This window comes from Pseudoliparis swirei, chromosome 19, assembly GCF_029220125.1.
Source record: "Pseudoliparis swirei isolate HS2019 ecotype Mariana Trench chromosome 19, NWPU_hadal_v1, whole genome shotgun sequence".
Lineage (NCBI taxonomy): Eukaryota > Metazoa > Chordata > Actinopteri > Perciformes > Liparidae > Pseudoliparis > Pseudoliparis swirei.
In genome coordinates, this window is record NC_079406.1 from 3,451,904 (window position 1) to 3,469,830 (window position 17,927).

Genomic DNA, 17,927 nt, shown 5'->3' on the forward strand with positions numbered 1-17,927 from the left:
GCCTTTATTACAACAAACAACCTCTATGAATGGTTTGAGGGGCCAAGGTTCCAGATTACATCACTGTTTACATGATGGTGGTTGTTTATGTGCTTTTTAGAATCTATGCACGGGCACTAATCGTGGAAAAATAACAACATGTCTCCTAAATATGTCAAGATGCTCCTGTGGAAAGGTTATAATGTGTTAATGTACCTTATGAACAAAGCAGTCTCTGTCAGGCTCACACACACCTGGCCGGCTCTCCTGTGTGTTGGTTCTTCCATTAAAAAGCGCTGATCCAGGATCTGTGTTTGGAGCAGGAGGGACTTTATATGCTTTCTCAAATGTTGGATAAAATGTGTGTGTTTACCGAGACTGCTAAACAAACCGAGGGGACCCGGAGGGAGGAGACGAGAACTGGAGCACATGAAGAAGAAAACGTTTTTTAAACTATCGGATTAACCAGCAGGAGAAGTTCAGGTCGGAGTCGTTGTTGCAGTAATAGCTCAAGTTTTGTTGTTGTTGTCGTATTTGTAGCAGTATGAGTAGTACGTGTTGTTGTCGTAGCTGTTTGTTATTTGTTTAGCTGAAACTCTGAGTTAGTTAACCCTGAGATGAGGGAAACTCTGGGTTAGTTAATCCTGAGATGAGGGAAACTGGGTTAGTTAATCCTGAGATGAGGGAAACTGGGTTAGTTAACCCTGAGATGAGGGAAACTCTGGGTTAGTTAATCCTGAGATGAGGGAAACTCTGGGTTAGTTAACCCTGAGATGAGGGAAACTCTGGGTTAGTTAACTCTGAGATGAGGGAAACTCTGGGTTAGTTAATCCTGAGATGAGGGAAACTGGGTTAGTTAACCCTGAGATGAGGGAAACTCTGGGTTAGTTAATCCTGAGATGAGGGAAACTCTGTGTTAGTTAATCCTGAGATGAGGGAAACTGGGTTAGTTAACTCTGAGATGAGGGAAACTCTGGGTTAGTTAATCCTGAGATGAGGTAAACTGGGTTAGTTAACTCTGAGATGAGGGAAACTCTGGGTTAGTTAACTCTGAGATGAGGGAAACTCTGAGTTAGTTAACCCATCAAAATGCATCAAGTAAAAGTAAAAGTATACATTTTAAATCATATATTTACGTTGACACATTGGATGGTAACTGATGTGTTAACCTGTTCTTCACTTTAATGTTGCAGAAACACATTTTAATGTATTAGAATTAATAGTTTGGCTACATGCCACTTAATATAACAACATAGTGCATCAGTTGATTTATATTTTAAGAATCTGAATCTGCAAAGTAGCTTAAATTAATTACAATATTTCCCTCGTAGATGTGATGAGGGAAGTATAAAGTCAAAGTACCTCACGGTGATTCTCGTGGATGGACTCTGTGACCCGACGCCACTGGAACACGAGCACGGCGTCTCCATGTGGAGTTCTCCTCTGAATGCGACGCGTTTTACTCTAAAATCTACACAATGTTCACATGTGTGATAATAAAAGAAGAGCTTCTCATAAACCTGTTGTGTCTGGGTCAAGCCGGCCTCTCGCCTCCTCCTCCTCCTCCTCCTCTACGAGTTATGAGGGTAACGAGTGTTTTTCGGAAGCGAGTCCTGTGTTTGAATATCCAACTTCCGCACGATAATAATAATTAATAACAATATCTCCACCGCACGCGCCATCCACCAGCTTTAATACGTCCGATGGGAACCATCGCTTTGGATTTGGCACACACTCAGAACTCTGATTTTTAAAAAGCGCCACAATCTGCACGAGAAAGAGCTTCAACCAACGACTAATGAAGCTCAGCCGGCTTCATATCGAACCAAAATGACATTATGCAGAACGAGAAGAATAACTGTGTTTGATTATAGCCAAGAGGGAGTTGAGGCAACGTGAGGAAGGAGATGCCCGATGGAAAAGCCCAGAAGAACACCATCTGTTGTGTTATGTGGGATTTTAATACATATATATATATGTACATATATATACATATTTGGATACATATATTTGTATATATATACATATATATTTGTATATTTACATATATATTTGTATACATATATATATACACATTTATATATATACATATACAAATATATATGTAAATATACAAATATATATGTATATACAGTATATATGTATACAAATATGCATATATATATGTATATATACATATATGTATGTATATATATGTATATATATACATACATATAGAAGAAGAAGCAGCTCGTCGGCTTTCTACCAAGATGAACGAATAATAGTAGAAATAGTGGTAACACAACTCCGTGGTTGGGTTAGGAAACATATTCCGGGTCGTTGGCTGCAGACACCTGGCTGCTTGTTCCAGGCTTGTTCTGATTGGTCACTGATCTGGGGTCAGGCTCCAGGTGCATTTTAAAACACCGTTCTCCACGGCGCTCGGATGGAGACGTGAAATGAACGCCCAGGAATCTGGACTCTCGCGCCATCTGCCGCTGAAGGAATGTGACGTGTCTGGATGGCAGCGGAGCAGCTGACTGGTCTCTCCTGGCTGCTCCTGACACTGACACCTCCTGAGGGGGGGGGGGGGGGGCAGAAATACTTGGCATTTCTTTGCCCCGGCCCCTGATGCCTTGGTGGCAGCGGGGCCCGTTACCATGTGTGCTGTTGTGTCTTTAATACCCGTTTGAAAAAAAACAATAAGTGGAGAATTATGCTCCTCAATATAAAAGACACACACACACACACACACAGACGTCTCCATTTCACTTTCAGTGTGTTTTTATTTTTCTGGACACACTCGGCAATCAGCGCCCGAGTGTCACTCTGCTATCGATGTTCTAATTATAACCCCGAGAGCCCGGACTCTCCAAGAATGGAAGTTCAGCCGGGCCCATCTGTGGCCTAAAATTAGCCCCCGATACCCCCCAGAAAGGAGCTCTGGTCCCCCTCTGCCTGTTAACACACACACACACACACACACACACACTGCGGCGCGTTTCACAACTCACAGCTCCCCGTGGAAGCATCGCACACTCCTTGGAGGACGTTTCCTTTCCTTCTTTCTTCCACGTCCCGACCACTTTTGGAATTTTAAAGCGTTTAACTTTAACTTTGGGAAAAAACAGCAGCAGCCAACAACTAGGCGAGGTGAGTGTCTTGTTGTCTTGTTGACTTGTTGTCTTGTTGCTGTTGTTTCCACTGAGCGAGTCATGTGGAGTCCATAGCATGAGATGCACTTTGTTTGAAGCTGCTTCGCTGTGATTGGTCGACAGACGTACTCTAGATACACACTTACTGCTTTTAAATTTAAAATGAAAGAAATGGAGGCAGGTTCCCAACATGTTTAATATTTCTTAAATGAACTCGTTTATGTCACTTTTCTTTGAGTTTATTTGAACTCGTCTTGTTCTGTTTCTTATGTTGCTGCTCGTCTTGTCCAGTCGCCCTCAGAAAAGAGATTTTAAATCTCAATGGGACTCACCTGGTTTAATAAAGGTTTAATAATACATAATAAAAAGTAAACAAAGTGCATCGTCTGAGGTCGTTTCCTTTTCTTTCATGTAATAATTCAATATCGTCACCTTTGTAAAATAATGACGTCCGTCATATTTTGACCCCAAAATATTATTTTGCCTGAATCATCTCCTCATTCCTCATGTTTCTGCCCCCTGTGGTCACATCTCCCTCAGTGGAACACATCATGTGGTTCTACCCCTGTAGAATAATCACAATAGTGGAATATGCCTACTATGAACTATTCATACACTCTGTCATATTCATTGAATGTATTTTAACTCTAAATCTGTCCTTCTGTACACATGACATCTATTGCATCTGTCCATCCTAGGAGAGGGATCCTCCTCTGTTGCTCTCCTGAAGGTTTCTTCCCTTTTTCCCCCCCTGAAGGGTTATTTGGGAGTTTTTCCTGGTCCGATGTGAGGTTTTGGGGCAGGGATGTCTATGTGTACAGATTGTAAAGCACTCCGAGACAAATTTGTAATTTGTGAAATTGGGCTATACAAATAAACTGAATTGAATTGAATTGAATATCATATAAAGATCAATATGTAATAACCTTCTTTGTGTTTCCTGAAAAAACGTTACATTATTTTAGGAATTGGGTGACGATATGTTGAAGGAAGGATCCCACGCCTGAAGACACAACCCCGCATGTCGGCCGTGTGTGTGTTGCGTCACCGTGACTCTGACATCACAGATGGAGCGGCTCTGACCCGCCGGGGTGACGTCATGGTTCTGGACCGAGCCGTCGACACGAGCCCGATGGACATCTCCAAGATCTTCTCCCTGCTGCGGCCGCGGGACGAGGAGGACGAGGCCGGCGGGCCGCTCCGGGCCCTGATGGAGGCCGTGGGCGCCGACGACGCGGTTCTGCTCGCCGAGCTCCTGACCCGGGAGAACCACAGGAGGTCCATCAACGCCCGGAGCGGCTGGGGGGTCCCCGTGACCCCCCTACGAAGCGCCGCCGCCCTGGGGCACCTGAGGTGCCTGGAGGTGTTGTTGGAGCACGGCGCCGAGGTGAGACACGGAGAGGGAGAGGGAGAGAGAGGGGGGGGAGAGAGAGAAAGAGAGAGAGAGATGAAGAGAGACACAGAGAGGGAGAGAGATGAAGAGAGAGATGGAGAGACACGGAGAGAGAGAGAGAGAGAGAGAGAGAGGGGAGAGAGAGAGGGGGAGAGAGAGATGAAGAGAGACACGGAGAGAGAGAGAGAGAGAGAGAGAGAGATGGAGAGAGAGATGGAGAGACACGGAGAGAGAGAGAGAGAGAGGGGGGGGAGAGAGAGAGAGAGAGAGAGAGAGGGGGGGAGAGAGAGAAAGAGAGACACAGAGAGGGAGAGAGAGATGAAGAGAGATGAGAGAGAGACACGGAGAGAGAGAGAGAGATGGGGAGAGGGAGAGAGAGAGGAGAGAGAGAGGGAGAGAGAGATGAAGAGAGACACGGAGAGAGAGAGAGGGAGAGAGAGAGAGAGAGAGAGAGAGAGATGGAGAGAGAGAGAGAGAGGGAGAGAGAGAGAGAGAGAGAGAGAGATGGAGAGAGAGAGATGAAGAGAGACACGGAGAGAGAGAGAGAGAGAGAGAGAGAGAGAGAGAGAGAGAGAGAGAGAGAGAGAGAGGGAGAGAGAGATGAAGAGAGACACGGAGAGAGAGAGAGATGAAGAGAGACACGGAGAGAGAGAGAGAGAGAGAGAGAGAGAGAGAGAGAGAGAGAGAGAGAGGGAGAGAGAGAGAGAGATGAAGAGAGAGGGGGAGAGAGAGAGGAGAGATGGAGAGACGGAGAGAGTGAGAGAGAGAGACGGAGAGAGGACGGAGAGAGATGGAGAGAGAGAGAGAGAGACGGAGAGAGGACGGAGAGAGTGAGAGAGAGAGAGAGAGAGAGAGAGGGGAGAGAGACAAGGAGATGGAGAGAGAGAGAGATGGAGAGAGAGGGGGAGAGAGAGATGGAGAGAGAGAGAGAGAGATGGAGAGAGAGAGAGATGGAGAGAGAGGGGGAGAGAGAGATGGAGAGAGACAAGGAGATGGAGAGAGAGGGGGAGAGAGAGAGGGGGAGAGAGAGATGGAGAGACACGGAGAGAGAGGTTGGGTTGTCACGGCTACACGCGGAACAATAATGGTTCTTAAATGGTTCCTTAAAAGGCTTTGTGGTTCTACGAAGAACCGTCACCTACTGGAGTACCATTTTTGGAAATGGTGCCTTCAAGAACCATTTTTTGAAGGTTCTCCCTTTATAGGTTTTTTGAAGAACTCTTTCAGACACCATTTCTGGTTCCACATAGAACCTTTCAAACCAGGGTTCTCTAAAGAACCATTTCCTTAAATAGTTCTTCAAAGAACATATAAAGGTGTCTCAAAGAACCTTCAAAAAATGGTTCTTTAAGGCACCATTTCTGCTTCCACAAAGAACCTTTCAAACTAGGATTCTCTAAAGAACCATTTTTTAAGGTTCTTTGAGGCACCTTTATAGGTTCTTTGAAGAACTCTTTTAGGAAATGGTTCTTTAGAGAACCCTGGTTTGAAAGGTTCTCCCTGGAACCAGAAATGGTTCTTCTATGTCATCACTCTGAAGAACCATTTTTGGTTCCATGATGGCAGTTTAAATGTTCATGTGTGTAGGAGGGCGAGGATGGACCTGGAGGGTCCGGGTGGTGCTGGTGCTGTAATGGACACACATTCCTAATAAGTAACACAAATGATGTGTCGCACTCGGCCGTCACACATTTCATTAAAAAATCCTCGTCTTTTTTCACCTCTCAAAAAGTAAGAAATTAGATTAAATTAGATGCATTAAAGCTGAACTCATCAATATTTTAAATAAACAACGGATGAAATAGTTACGAGGAATATGAAAGTCTTTTTGTAATGAATTGAGTTCTCTGGAGTCCAAATGGACCATGTGAGAGGTGAGAGGTCAGAGGTCATCAGACGGGTATCTCCCACCGGAGTCGGCTGGATGGAAACGAGAGAATATTAGATTTTTAAGATAAATAAATTCTTACAAAACCGAGAGGCGAGTTTACGTCAACGCGGCGTAACGCCGCCGTGTGTTTGAGTCCAGATCGACGTCCTGGACGTGAAGGCCCAGACGCCGTTGTTCTCCGCCGTCAGCGGGAGGCATCTGGACTGCGTGGCGGCGCTGCTGAAGGCCGGCGCCGACCCCAACGGCAGCCCGCACAACAACTGCCCCCCGGTGCTGACGGCGGCCCGCGAGGGCGACGCCGCCGTCCTCCGGGAGCTGCTGCGCTTCGGCGCCGAGGCGGACGCCGGGTCCCGGGCGGTACCCGAGTGGGCCTCCGGCGCCGCGGCCCGCCGGGGCGCCCTGTACATCTCGGCGGCGTACGGACACCTGGGCGGCTTCAAGCTGCTGCTGCTCCACGGCGCCGACCCGGACTACAACTGCACGGACCGGAAGGCGCCGGGCCGGGTCAAGCGGGCCAAGACGGTGCTGGAGGCGTGTCTGCACTACGGCTGCGGGGCGGAGTTCGTCCGGCTGCTCGTCGACTTCGGGGCCGACGTGTTTCTGCCGGCGCTGAGCGGCGGCGAGGCGGCGGAGCAGAACGAGGCGCTGGCGCTGCTGCTCGGGGAGAGAGGTGAGACCGGCGCCGGAGTCACACGAGGGCAAAGGTCAAAATAATGTCGCCCCTGATATCACGAGGAGGCGGGAACAAAAGGCCTCCATAATTTAGATGATTTAATAGCGTTTTATTCGTGTTCTTTGTTGTGTGTCCTGTCTGTGTTGCCTGAACTAGGGAGGGACACAACAACAATCAATACATATATTTTTTAAATATAAAAAAAAAGAAGAAATAAGTTATAATTGTTAATAGTTGTTTAAAAAATGTAATACAAATAAATAATCACAAAGAAATAAGAATAACATTGAATATGATATTCTGATTTATGTAAAAAAATCTAAAGAAAACACTTTGAATCTGTAGACTACTGCCTAATAGTCTTATTATTGCCTAATAGTCTTATTATTGCCATTTTATGACAATTGCTCATATACTGTAAGCCTAAATAAGTATATTTATAATTTTTTAAACAAAGGTTATATTTTATTTCACAAGTTTTAAAACGTCCCCCAATTTTTTAAAAAATGCCCCTGGATTTCAGTCAGTGGGGGAAAAATTACCTCCTAAAAAATAAGTATATTTCCTCTCCTGGGTGAGACGACGCTGAGCCTGGTTTGGGTTTCCTGCCGCGTGTCCGAGTGTCAAAGTGTTGACCCCTTTATCTCTCTCTCTCTCTCTCTCTCTCTCTCTCTCTCTGCTCCAGCTTGCCCTAAAACTCTGATGTCTCAGACTCGGCTGGCCATCCGGAGGCTCCTCCCCCTCGGCGACAAAGAGCCCGCCATCGACATGTTGGATGTTCCTTTGATCCTGAGGAACTATTTGAAGCATCAGACCTCTGAACACGTATGATGCTCACCGGGGCGTCACAACATACGTGGCCAGTGACGCATTATTTTTATACCTCGTTTCTGATTGGACGATTGATTTCTAGCTTAGTACAAAAGGTCACCGAACTATCCTGTAAAGACTTGTTTTTATTATTAACGTATAAACGTTGAAATGTGTGTGCTGAAAAATAGATGCATTATTTTAGATGGAAATAATATTGAAGCTTGACCCTGAAGTCAAAGAGGCTCCATGTTGGAAACTCTTGTGTCCTTTATGAGTGTAATACCGAGGTTGACCACTAGAGGCCACCGTAATACAGCTTATCAGCTCTCACGGTCCCCCTAGTGCTGCTCTCTCCTCTCGTGTCCCGGTACACCACGAAAGACTCAGAAATCCAGACATCTGATTTACACATATATTACTTATTGATTACAGTACACGCTCCTGTTTATAGATGTTTCTTTTGTGAGTTGCCCCCCCCTCCCCCCGATACCGCTATCACCTCTACGTTCCCACGCCCTTGAGCCTTTCCTTTCGGCACCACCTCCGACCTGCAAACAGGAAATGGCGTCACGCGGCAGGAAGCGGCGGCACAATGCTCCTCATCGACGCCGACCACACTGAAGTTCTGCGGAGGTTTTTATTTTCAACAAAAGTACAGCTATAATCAGATATGGATTTATTTTTTACAGCGAAGTACGACATATTCCCAGTGCTTCTGATTACATCAAAACATAGAATGTACACACACGGTTGAACATCTCCACGCGCTCTCCCCATTCACAGTTTCTGGATTTGAATAGGCATTATTTTTCCATTTCTACAACGAATAATCAAACTTAAAAAAAGAAAAATGTAAAGAAAAGGCCAGCGAGAAAAAATAAAAAATGACAGATGTTTTGCATATGGTGACAAAGGATATGGATAGTGTGAGTACATTGTTCTGTGTGAGGCAAAAAGATCCAGACCTTAACGTAGATGGTAATATACAGTGGGTGGAGAATGCCAGTCTTCTGATTACCGCGTTGTCATTGAATGTCTCAGCGAAGACTCGTTTGTACCCTATTGTGACGCCGCGAGGAGTTCCTCCTGAAGATGCTAAAAATATGAGCGAAAAAAAAAAGGGAAAACATAAATCTGATGCAGCCGACCGACAGTCTGCTAAGTCGTCCGTCTCGGGTTTCACAACAGGAAATAGAATAAGTAAAGAAAAGGAAAATCTTCCACACGGAACGCCGTCCTCAAGGTCAAAATGATAATTACATCATAAGAAATAATTATTAAAAAAAACAATGTATACATCCCTTTTTTGAACAATGTGGCCAAAATGCTTCTGTTTAATAATACTGCATTCAATAAATACAAGTGAGGAATTAACTGTGTGTACTGTCAAGTCATTGCACACTTAAACAGGAGCATGATGTGAATTGTGTGTGTGTGTGTGCGTCTTCGGGATTATGATTATTTTTAGCTCATCCCGAGAGGTTTTTAGCATTTATTTCTCTCTTCTGCTCGACTACAAATCTATACACACAAACACCGATGATCTTATTTTGGTTTCTAGAAAAAAATGATACCCGTTTTTTTTTCTTCTCTCTCTCAGCGATTAAGTAATATGGAATTTTACCCCCCAAAATACCGATAACCGGTGAGTTTTGGACCGTTATCGGTTGGAAGTCAAAGAAAAAAAAGAGGAAATAGAGACTTCAGAATACGTTTTCAGTTGGTAGCGACCATAACATCTTTCCCTTCATCCTCTCCACGGTCCGTAGATTCAGAGGAAATGTGGAATAAATAATAAAAAACAAGAGCGGTGACGTGAGCAGGACGCGGAGAAGAGCTCCCCTGAGTGAGATGAAATGGTTCCCGCGCTGTGGAAATAATAAAATAAAAATAATCTCCATTGGAAGTTAAATGAAACCAAACAATCTGTCGAGAGTCTAAAGTCTCATGCAAAATATTGGATGCCACGATCATGCATTAATTAACCCGGTAGGACTGGAACAACATTCGTCTCCAACGCAAGATACCAATATCCAAATATATGATCTGTTCTTTTTACATTATTTACAGTGTAGTAGCTGATAAAAGGTAAAATAGATGATTTGTTTCTTTTTGATTCGTAACTAATGAACGCTAATAATATACTTTTGACTCTAACTCGACTAATGAAAATTTGCTTCCTACTATATATTCAAATGAATCTGTCAGCGTGTTAAATATATAACAATTAATAAGGAACCCTATGTAGTTTCTAAAACATCTGAAATTAGAATTAACCTTTTTTTTCTCCGTGTGCAATAAAGTTATCACTGCTGTGAACGTGGTATATTATATAATAAGGTGTGTTTCAGTCAGACGGCACAGTGTCTACTCAGTGTGGAAAAGGCCCGACGACCTTGAAGTGTCCGGGTGGAGCTCATGCACCGGGGAACGAGGGATTCCCATTGTGCATGAGAGAGAGAGAGAGAGAGAGAGAGAGAGAGAGAGATGCAAGTCCCACACTGATGGGGAAAATACACGACTAATTCAAATCTGCCTGCGAAGCTGAATAGATCATCACGAGTGGAATGCTGGAAGGCACTGATAGATAGCATCCCTCCTCACCGCAGCAGAACGGGCCAGCAAGTGTGTGTGTGTGTGTGTGTGTGCGTGTGTGTGCCTGCATGCTCGTGTCTGTATGTTGGTGGCGTTGAGTAGGGGAATGGGGGGGGGGGGTAGCACGGGACCTGAGGTTATCACGGCCTGCACACAGAAAAATAATGGTTCTTAAATGGTTCTTTAAAAAGGCTTCGTGGTTCCTAACCATCACCTCCTGGAGAACCATTGTTTTCATTTGAGGCACCATTATAGGTTCTTTGCAGAACTCTTTAAGGAACTGGTTCTTTAAAGAAACCTGGTTTGAAAGGTTCTTCGTGGAACCAGACATGGTGCCTTAAAGAACCTTTTTTAAGGTTCTTTGAGACACCTTTATATGTTCTTTGAAGAACTATTTAAGAACCCTGGTTTGAAAGGTTCTTCATGGAACCAGATATGGTGCCTTAAAGAACCTTTTTTTAAGGTTCTTTGAGACACCTTTATATGTTCTTTGAAGAACTATTTAAGAAAATGGTTCTCTAAAGAACCCTGGTTTGAAAGGTTCTTCATGGAACCAGACATGGTGCCTTAAAGAACCTTTTTTAAGGTTATTTGAGACACCTTTATATGTTCTTTGAAGAACTATTTAAGAACCCTGGTTTGAAAGGTTCTTCGTGGAACCAGACATGGTGCCTTAAAGAACCTTTTTTAAGGTTCTTTGAGACACCTTTATATGTTCTTTGAAGAACTATTTAAGAACCCTGGTTTGAAAGGTTCTTCATGGAACCAGATATGGTGCCTTAAAGAACCTTTTTTTAAGGTTCTTTGAGACACCTTTATATGTTCTTTGAAGAACTATTTAAGAAAATGGTTCTCTAAAGAACCCTGGTTTGAAAGGTTCTTCATGGAACCAGACATGGTGCCTTAAAGAACCTTTTTTAAGGTTCTTTGAGACACCTTTATATGTTCTTTGAAGAACTATTTAAGAACCCTGGTTTGAAAGGTTCTTCATGGAACCAGATATGGTGCCTTAAAGAACCTTTTTTTAAGGTTCTTTGAGACACCTTTATATGTTCTTTGAAGAAGTATTTAAGGAAATGGTTCTTTAAAGAACCCTGGTTTGAAAGGTTCTTCGTGGAACCAGAAATGGTTCGTCTCTGAAGAACCATTTTTGGTTCCAGATGGCACCTTCATTGTTCTGCGTGTGGGAACCATATCTTTTATCTTTCCGCTGTGCCAGACCAGGGGGTTATCGTCCGTAACATCTCCCTGGGAGCCTCGTCTCTCCACAGACACCAGCAGCCGACTCAACGTCTCTCATTACCTTCTTTACTGAAACAATAACTTACAAACACATACACAGCAAGTCTCAGCTCTCCCTCTCTTTTTGTCCTCCCCCTCTCCGATGGGTTATAAGGCCCGTAAGCAGGCCAACAAATGACACATGGAACGGTATAGAACTCTTTCGGTGAAGATACATGAAGCTGCACGCGTCGTCATAACTGTATCTGTGACGTGAGAACGCAGAGCGGACCTCTGGATCTGAGGTCAAAAACAGGATCGCGAACCTCGGACCCGCTTACATTCCAACTGTAGAAAACAAAATACCTTCATGGCGGCTGAGCTCCTCCGGTCTGCTGCTCTCTGTTGATGAAACAACAACGTGACGCCGTGTGAATCACCGAGCAGAGCGTGGATCAGATCCGGGGAGGAGTGCCGAGATCGCGAAAGCCTTCAGAGATGCGTGGATCTGCCAGAGGAACACCTGCAGATTGAAGTCGCGTTTCTCCGGCTCCCCCTGGTGGCGGCTCACACGTCTGCAGCGTACGTTCTTTCATCGCTAAACTCACAACTGACCGCTACGGTTCATTTAAACATATATATATATATATTTTTAGATTTCCCCTTGTGCCGGTTGAGGGTTTGATCCAGATTCCCCCGGCGTGGCGCTGCTCGAAAAAAGAAAGAAAAAATCAAGCCGATCGAAGGAGTCTTTGTTTTGATGGCCGACGCTTCGACTTCCGGTTTGTCGGACGTTTTTCTTTCCAGACGTCGTCCGGTGAGCTGCCAGCACAGTGCTACAGGGGTGGTCTCTGGGGGGAGAGGGGGCGGGGCTTCGTCGGCGGTTATGGAATACCCTGTCAGAAGTGTGAGGGTGAAAGGTGATGTCGGTATTCTATAGGATGTTCCAACTGTAGCGACGTTGTAACTCCGAGCCAATGGCAGGTTTCCACAAAAAAAAAAAAAAAGAAGAAGCGAGGAGCTCGTCTGAGCGGGAGGGGTGGAGAGAGAGAGATAGAGAGAGCACGGGTGATGGGTGGTGGAGAGCGAGGGGAGACACCGTGAAACGTCAGACCTGGTGGGGTGAGGGTGGTTACTGTATGCGAGCAGCTAGAGAGAGGAACGTGTGGATGAGGGGGGGGGGGGTCCAGATGTTAGGGGCCTGGGTCTAACTCAGCGATGGCGTCCGATAGGTCCTTCAGAAGCCGCCGTGGGGGGGGGGGGGGGGGTCCCGTCGTTATTCAATCTCACATTCAGAAAGAACGCAACGAGCAAATCTCACATAGCGAGATCGCCCCCTCCCCCCCCCCCCTCCATTCAGGTGGCGTGAAGAAGATGTCGAATCCGAGGGAGGGGAACGAGTTCATGACGGGCGACTCGGCTGGAAAAAAGCGTGATGACTAAGAACGTCACTGACACATGTTGAATTATAAAGTTTTTGTTGTTGTTGTTTTTTCCTCAAATGTTTTTTGAAATCAAAGTCTTCAAGTCCTCTTGCTGCTTCCAGTCACACGCCGTATTATATATGGTCCATGATTTCAAAAGTCTCTTGTGTGTGTGTGTGTGTGTGTGTGTGTGGTATTTTCTTCATCATGATCCTCCAGTGTTTAGTGCTTCTAAGAAAAATATCTGGTCCTTCAGAAGAGTCCAATGTGAGTGTCTCTTATTTCTTAAATGGAGCTAATCTACTAAAATTATGCCAGAAAGGAGCCTGGCCTCTTTTGGATTGACTGAATTCAAAAACCTCTCCTTGTGCCATGTCCTCCGATGCCTCATACTGCCCCGCGCTGAGGGGGTCCTGGGGGGGCGGGTACGAGGGGGGCGTGCACCTGTTTACACCTGAGAAAAGGCAAGGTGCAACAAAAAAAAGGAGGGGGGGGGGGACGGGACAAAGGAGGCAGCGCAGGGCACAAAGCGAGAGGAGAAGAAGAAGAAGAAGAAGAAGAGGAGGACAGCAAAACAGGAAATGGTCGTCAGTAAAAATGCATCTCGGGACCGACACAAGAACACAACACCGAGTCATGCGTCCAACGGCGACACGGAGACGCACACAAGGAGCCCGACGCTGCGTTCACACCAAACGCGTTGCACATTTTTTCGCCCGACGACGAACTTGCGACAGCCAATCAGAGTCGAGCTGCTCCTCCGTTGGTGAATCTAACTGCTGCTCTAGTGGAGCTGGAAGAGACATTCAGACGTAGAGGTGAAGGTCACCGAGCTGCGTGAGCCTACGGGTGATGTCATGTATAAATATATATATATATATACAGGACTGTCTCAGAAAATTAGAATATTGTGATAAAGTTCTTTATTTTCTGTAATGCAATTAAAAAAACAAAAATGTCATGCATTCTGGATTCATTACAAATCAACTGAAATATTGCAAGCCTTTTATTCTTTTAATATTGCTGATTATGGTTTACAGCTTAAGAAAACTCTAAAATCCTATCTCATAAAATTTTAATATTTCCTCAGACCAAGTAAAAAAAAAGATTTATAACAGCTGAGTGTTTGTCAAGGCTCAGGAAACCCTTGCAGGTGTTTCGAGTTAATTAGACAATTCAAGTGATTTGTTTAATACCCTACTAGTATACTTTTTCATGATATTCTAATATTTAGAGATAGGATATTTGAGTTTTCTTAAGCTGTAAGCCATAATCAGCAATAAATCAGAATAAAAGGCTTGCAATATTTCAGTTGATTTGTAATGAATCCAGAATGCATGACATTTTTGTTTTTTTAATTGCATTACAGAAAATAAAGAACTTCATCACAATATTCTAATTTTCTGAGACAGTCCTGTATATATGATATTAATGTTATGAACCCAAACACGAGGGCGTTAGATGTTCAGACGTTTGTGGGACGTCCTCAACAAGTTCAAGGTTTTTTATTTGCCATTTGTGACCATCAGTCCAGACACATTGGAAGTGTTTTGCAGGGCTCTCCGAGTCAACAGAGGTACACACACACTATTATAATAATAATAATAATAATAACAACAAGAATAAGAATAATTATTATTATAATAAGAAGAAAAAATATAAAAAACACACTGTACATAAGGTGGTAGAATATACAGCATTATTAAGTATAAAGCAGAACTAGTGGTTAGTTCCTCCGTGGTGGATGAAGGAAAAGATAACTGTTTCCACGGATGTAAAGCCACGGAGATAAGCCCCGCCCCCTCTAAGGCGGGAATGAAAACGAAAAAGCCACAAATAGTCGAGCGAGTAAACTCCCGCGGGCGAAGCGCGTTGGTGTGAACGCGGCGTGAGACGCGAGGCTGTATGAACGTACGACGGCAGCTGAATTTGGGCGACGCGCGCGCGGGTGGAAAACTCAGCGATGCGATGACAGCGAGGGAGACGGGAGATGCTATCCGAATCGAACTTCGAAGAGAACGCCGGGAGCCAATGACGAGGGGCGTTCTCTCCCCGCCGCGTTCGTTCGAGTAGCACCTCCCCCCCCGACCCCCGGACACTCGAGAACAACACCAGAGCCAACAGGAAGCCGTCGGTATGCACGCCGCCTACGCTCTACGCCGCCGTCGAGCGACGCTCTACAAGCATCGCAGCTGTTGCTATAGTGCAGTTAAAAAAAACAGAATTAGATACAGTCAGTATTGGGAGGTGAACTATTCAAAAGTTGCCATGGCATCTTGATGAGGAACAGTGTGTTTTTGTGGTTGGGGGCGGAGCAAACACTGTTTTTTACCTTCGCATTGAAAATGCAGACGGTTATGTTTTGATTGCCGTGTATTTATTGATTTATTTATTTGTATGCGTGTTACTCGCATAACTCAAAAAGTATTAAACCGAATCACATGAAATTTGGTGGGATGATTGGTTATTATCCGGGGACCATTTGATTAGATTTTGGGATCGATCGGGTCAAAGGTCAATGTCAAGGTCATGAAAAGGTCAACATCTTCTTTTTACCATAGCGCGGTAAATTTTTATCCAATTGGCATGCAACTAATGCCAAAAAAAATCATAATTCAATGCCCAATCTTGTGATATGCGAAGGTATGCGCTCTACCGAGTGCCCGTTCTAGTTTTTTTTTTTTAGCAGTTGGAAGGGCTTTCGATGTATTTGTGTTTTTCATCTCGTTTTAGTCGAGACGACGCGGAGCAACAGACTGAGACCGCGACGGCGCGCTCCGGGTCACACGCAACGCCGTCCCGGTTGCCATGGCATCTTATTGTGCTAGCTCTCGCTCGGGAGAACTCTAAAATGCGTGTGTGTGTATACCTTTATCATTCTCACACCATGTCCATACAACATGGCCCTCTTTCTCAAGATGAAAGCTATAAATGAATCTGAAATTCAAGAGGAGTACTTCACCTTGTGCCAGCCATGGACACACACAGCACTTTAGAAACACACAACACACGTCTACAGGGGTCCTACCGCCAGAGGGGGGGGGGGGGGAGGGGTTAATTAATACCTTAATGGATGGTCATGCTTATCGTGAGAACATCAGTAATGGTAAATGTTCAACATCTAGTCTGGTACTAAAATGTCTTAATTCTTAAAGGATGATACAGACATGTTCTGGATATGTGGGTCTTCTGTCGGATGCTTTGAGAGGAATTGGCATATTTATGAATAATAATTAGCTTGGCGTGTTTTTTTTCTGTTACTGAGATAGTCGGCAGCTGTTGGGAGAGTTTTTAATATTTTGACATAATCTGGCTTTCCAACAGAAACTGAATAAATCAAAACAACATAAAAAAGGGACGCACAATGTAAAGTAAAGGCTCCTTGTTCTACAATTTAAATGTCAATTAAACTTCTGTACACATCAGAATCAACCAAAGTGGTTTCTGAAGGTTTCTTTCTTCCCTTTCCCCCCCTTTTTAATTTCTTTGGAGTTTTTCCTGATTCGATGTGAGGTCAAATGTATAATAAACTGAATTTAATTTAATTGAATACCGTAAAAAGTCTGGATGTAATTCACACCAACAAGCGCCCTGACTCGGTAAAAGAACAATAGCAAACAGTTTGTCATGTGTTGTTGTCGTTGACCCACACGTCTCCCACACCGCGATCACCCTTTAAACTCCACACATGCAAACAGCCCTCTGTCTTTTCATTGATGCTTAACAGCTGCTGCGCAACTCTAGTTATTAAATTTAACCCGACGGACATTTAACCCAAAAGGAAGTATGAATATCGAAAGTGATACGAGACGTGAATCAACGTGACTTTTTACGAGCTTACGTAGCGGTACACAGATAGTCTAGGGTCAGCATCATGGCCGCCCGTAAAGGGTTTTAACTGAAACGCTTTATAAACTACTCAAACATAGTGGTAAATAACTCTCTTTGCATTTGGTTATTGTTTATTTGAGAGTAGAAATATTGTACATAAGAACATTTCTCTAATATTATAACATAAATCCATTTAATTTGAAACCTTCAAAATAAAAGCACAGGATAAGATAGATTAGATATATACTTTATTAATCCCCAAGGGGAAATTAGTTCTCTGCATTTAACCCATCCTTAGTTATTAAGGAGCAGTGGGCTGCAGTGATGCGCCCGGGAAGCAACTGGGGGGTTCAGTGCCTTGCTCAAGGACACTTCGACTTGCAACTAATGGGGAGAGCCGGGATCGAACCGGCAACCTTGGGGTTGCAGGACGACCCCCTTACCTCACTGAGCTACAGCCGCCCCTAATTAATAATTGTCTTTTCAAGCCGTCAGGGGCCGCATACAATGAGGCGGGCCTTGTGTTTGACACCTGTGGGCTAGGGGGTCCATTCATAAAAAAAGTGTGGATAGAGAGTTAGACAAAAATAAATAAAAAAGAGGTTAAGGGGTAAAGAGTAAACAGCGATGAGAAGACAGAGAACGAACACCAGCGAGGAGAAAAGAAAAAAAAGGGGAAAACACCTGATATCTTCTTGTTGCCTCACCTTTCTGTTTGGTCACCTTTCTCACCGACATGGCCGCCTGCCGCTTCTGGGACTCGGAGATCTCAAAACCTGAGCGGCAAACGACATCGCAAAAAGGCGTGTGAATAATACGGGGTTCACACATGTGTTGATGGGTGTCCAGGACTTCAAACTAAATGTCCATGACCAAAGGTTTTGTGAAATCTCGGTGCATACATGAAAAAGTGAGACAATTTTGTATTTAAACTAACAATGAGAATTCCAAAGCACAGAGTATATTACCTTAA

The 17,927-nt window shown here is 44.4% G+C and overlaps 2 protein-coding genes across 10 annotated transcripts in view; one reads left to right on the forward strand and one right to left on the reverse strand.

Annotated features, from left to right (window-relative positions):
• The first annotated feature begins 2,952 nt into the window (after positions 1-2,952).
• On the forward strand, positions 2,953-8,056 carry LOC130209386 (ankyrin repeat and SOCS box protein 12-like). Its single transcript, XM_056438997.1, has 4 exons — positions 2,953-3,111; positions 4,079-4,500; positions 6,536-7,067; positions 7,756-8,056. The coding sequence occupies exons 2-4, from the start codon at positions 4,135-4,137 to the stop codon at positions 7,899-7,901; spliced, it is 1,044 nt and encodes a 347-aa protein (XP_056294972.1). The 5' UTR covers positions 2,953-3,111; positions 4,079-4,134; the 3' UTR covers positions 7,902-8,056.
• A 445-nt stretch (positions 8,057-8,501) lies between these two features.
• Positions 8,502-17,927, reverse strand: part of LOC130209385 (rho guanine nucleotide exchange factor 9) — a 56,383-nt gene continuing 46,957 nt past the window's right edge. For all 9 annotated transcript variants that reach the window (XM_056438990.1, XM_056438989.1, XM_056438987.1 and 6 more), the window contains 2 exons: positions 17,662-17,730; positions 8,502-13,577 (listed from right to left, as the gene is read on the reverse strand). In XM_056438990.1, coding sequence (XP_056294965.1) covers positions 13,402-13,577; positions 17,662-17,730 — 245 coding nt within the window. In that variant the 3' untranslated portion in view covers positions 8,502-13,401. The remainder of the gene's footprint in view (positions 13,578-17,661; positions 17,731-17,927) is intronic.

What these genes read in the sequence shown, in the direction of transcription:
- LOC130209386 (XM_056438997.1), top strand. Translation starts at nt 4,135, where the DNA reads ATGTCGGCCGTGTGTGTGTTGCGTCACCGTGACTCTGACATCACAGAT. An exon ending in TGTTGGAGCACGGCGCCGAG is followed by an intron (nt 4,501 to 6,535) that starts GTGAGACACGGA and finishes GTTTGAGTCCAG; the next exon opens with ATCGACGTCCTGGACGTGAA. An exon ending in GCTGCTGCTCGGGGAGAGAG is followed by an intron (nt 7,068 to 7,755) that starts GTGAGACCGGCG and finishes TCTCTGCTCCAG; the next exon opens with CTTGCCCTAAAACTCTGATG.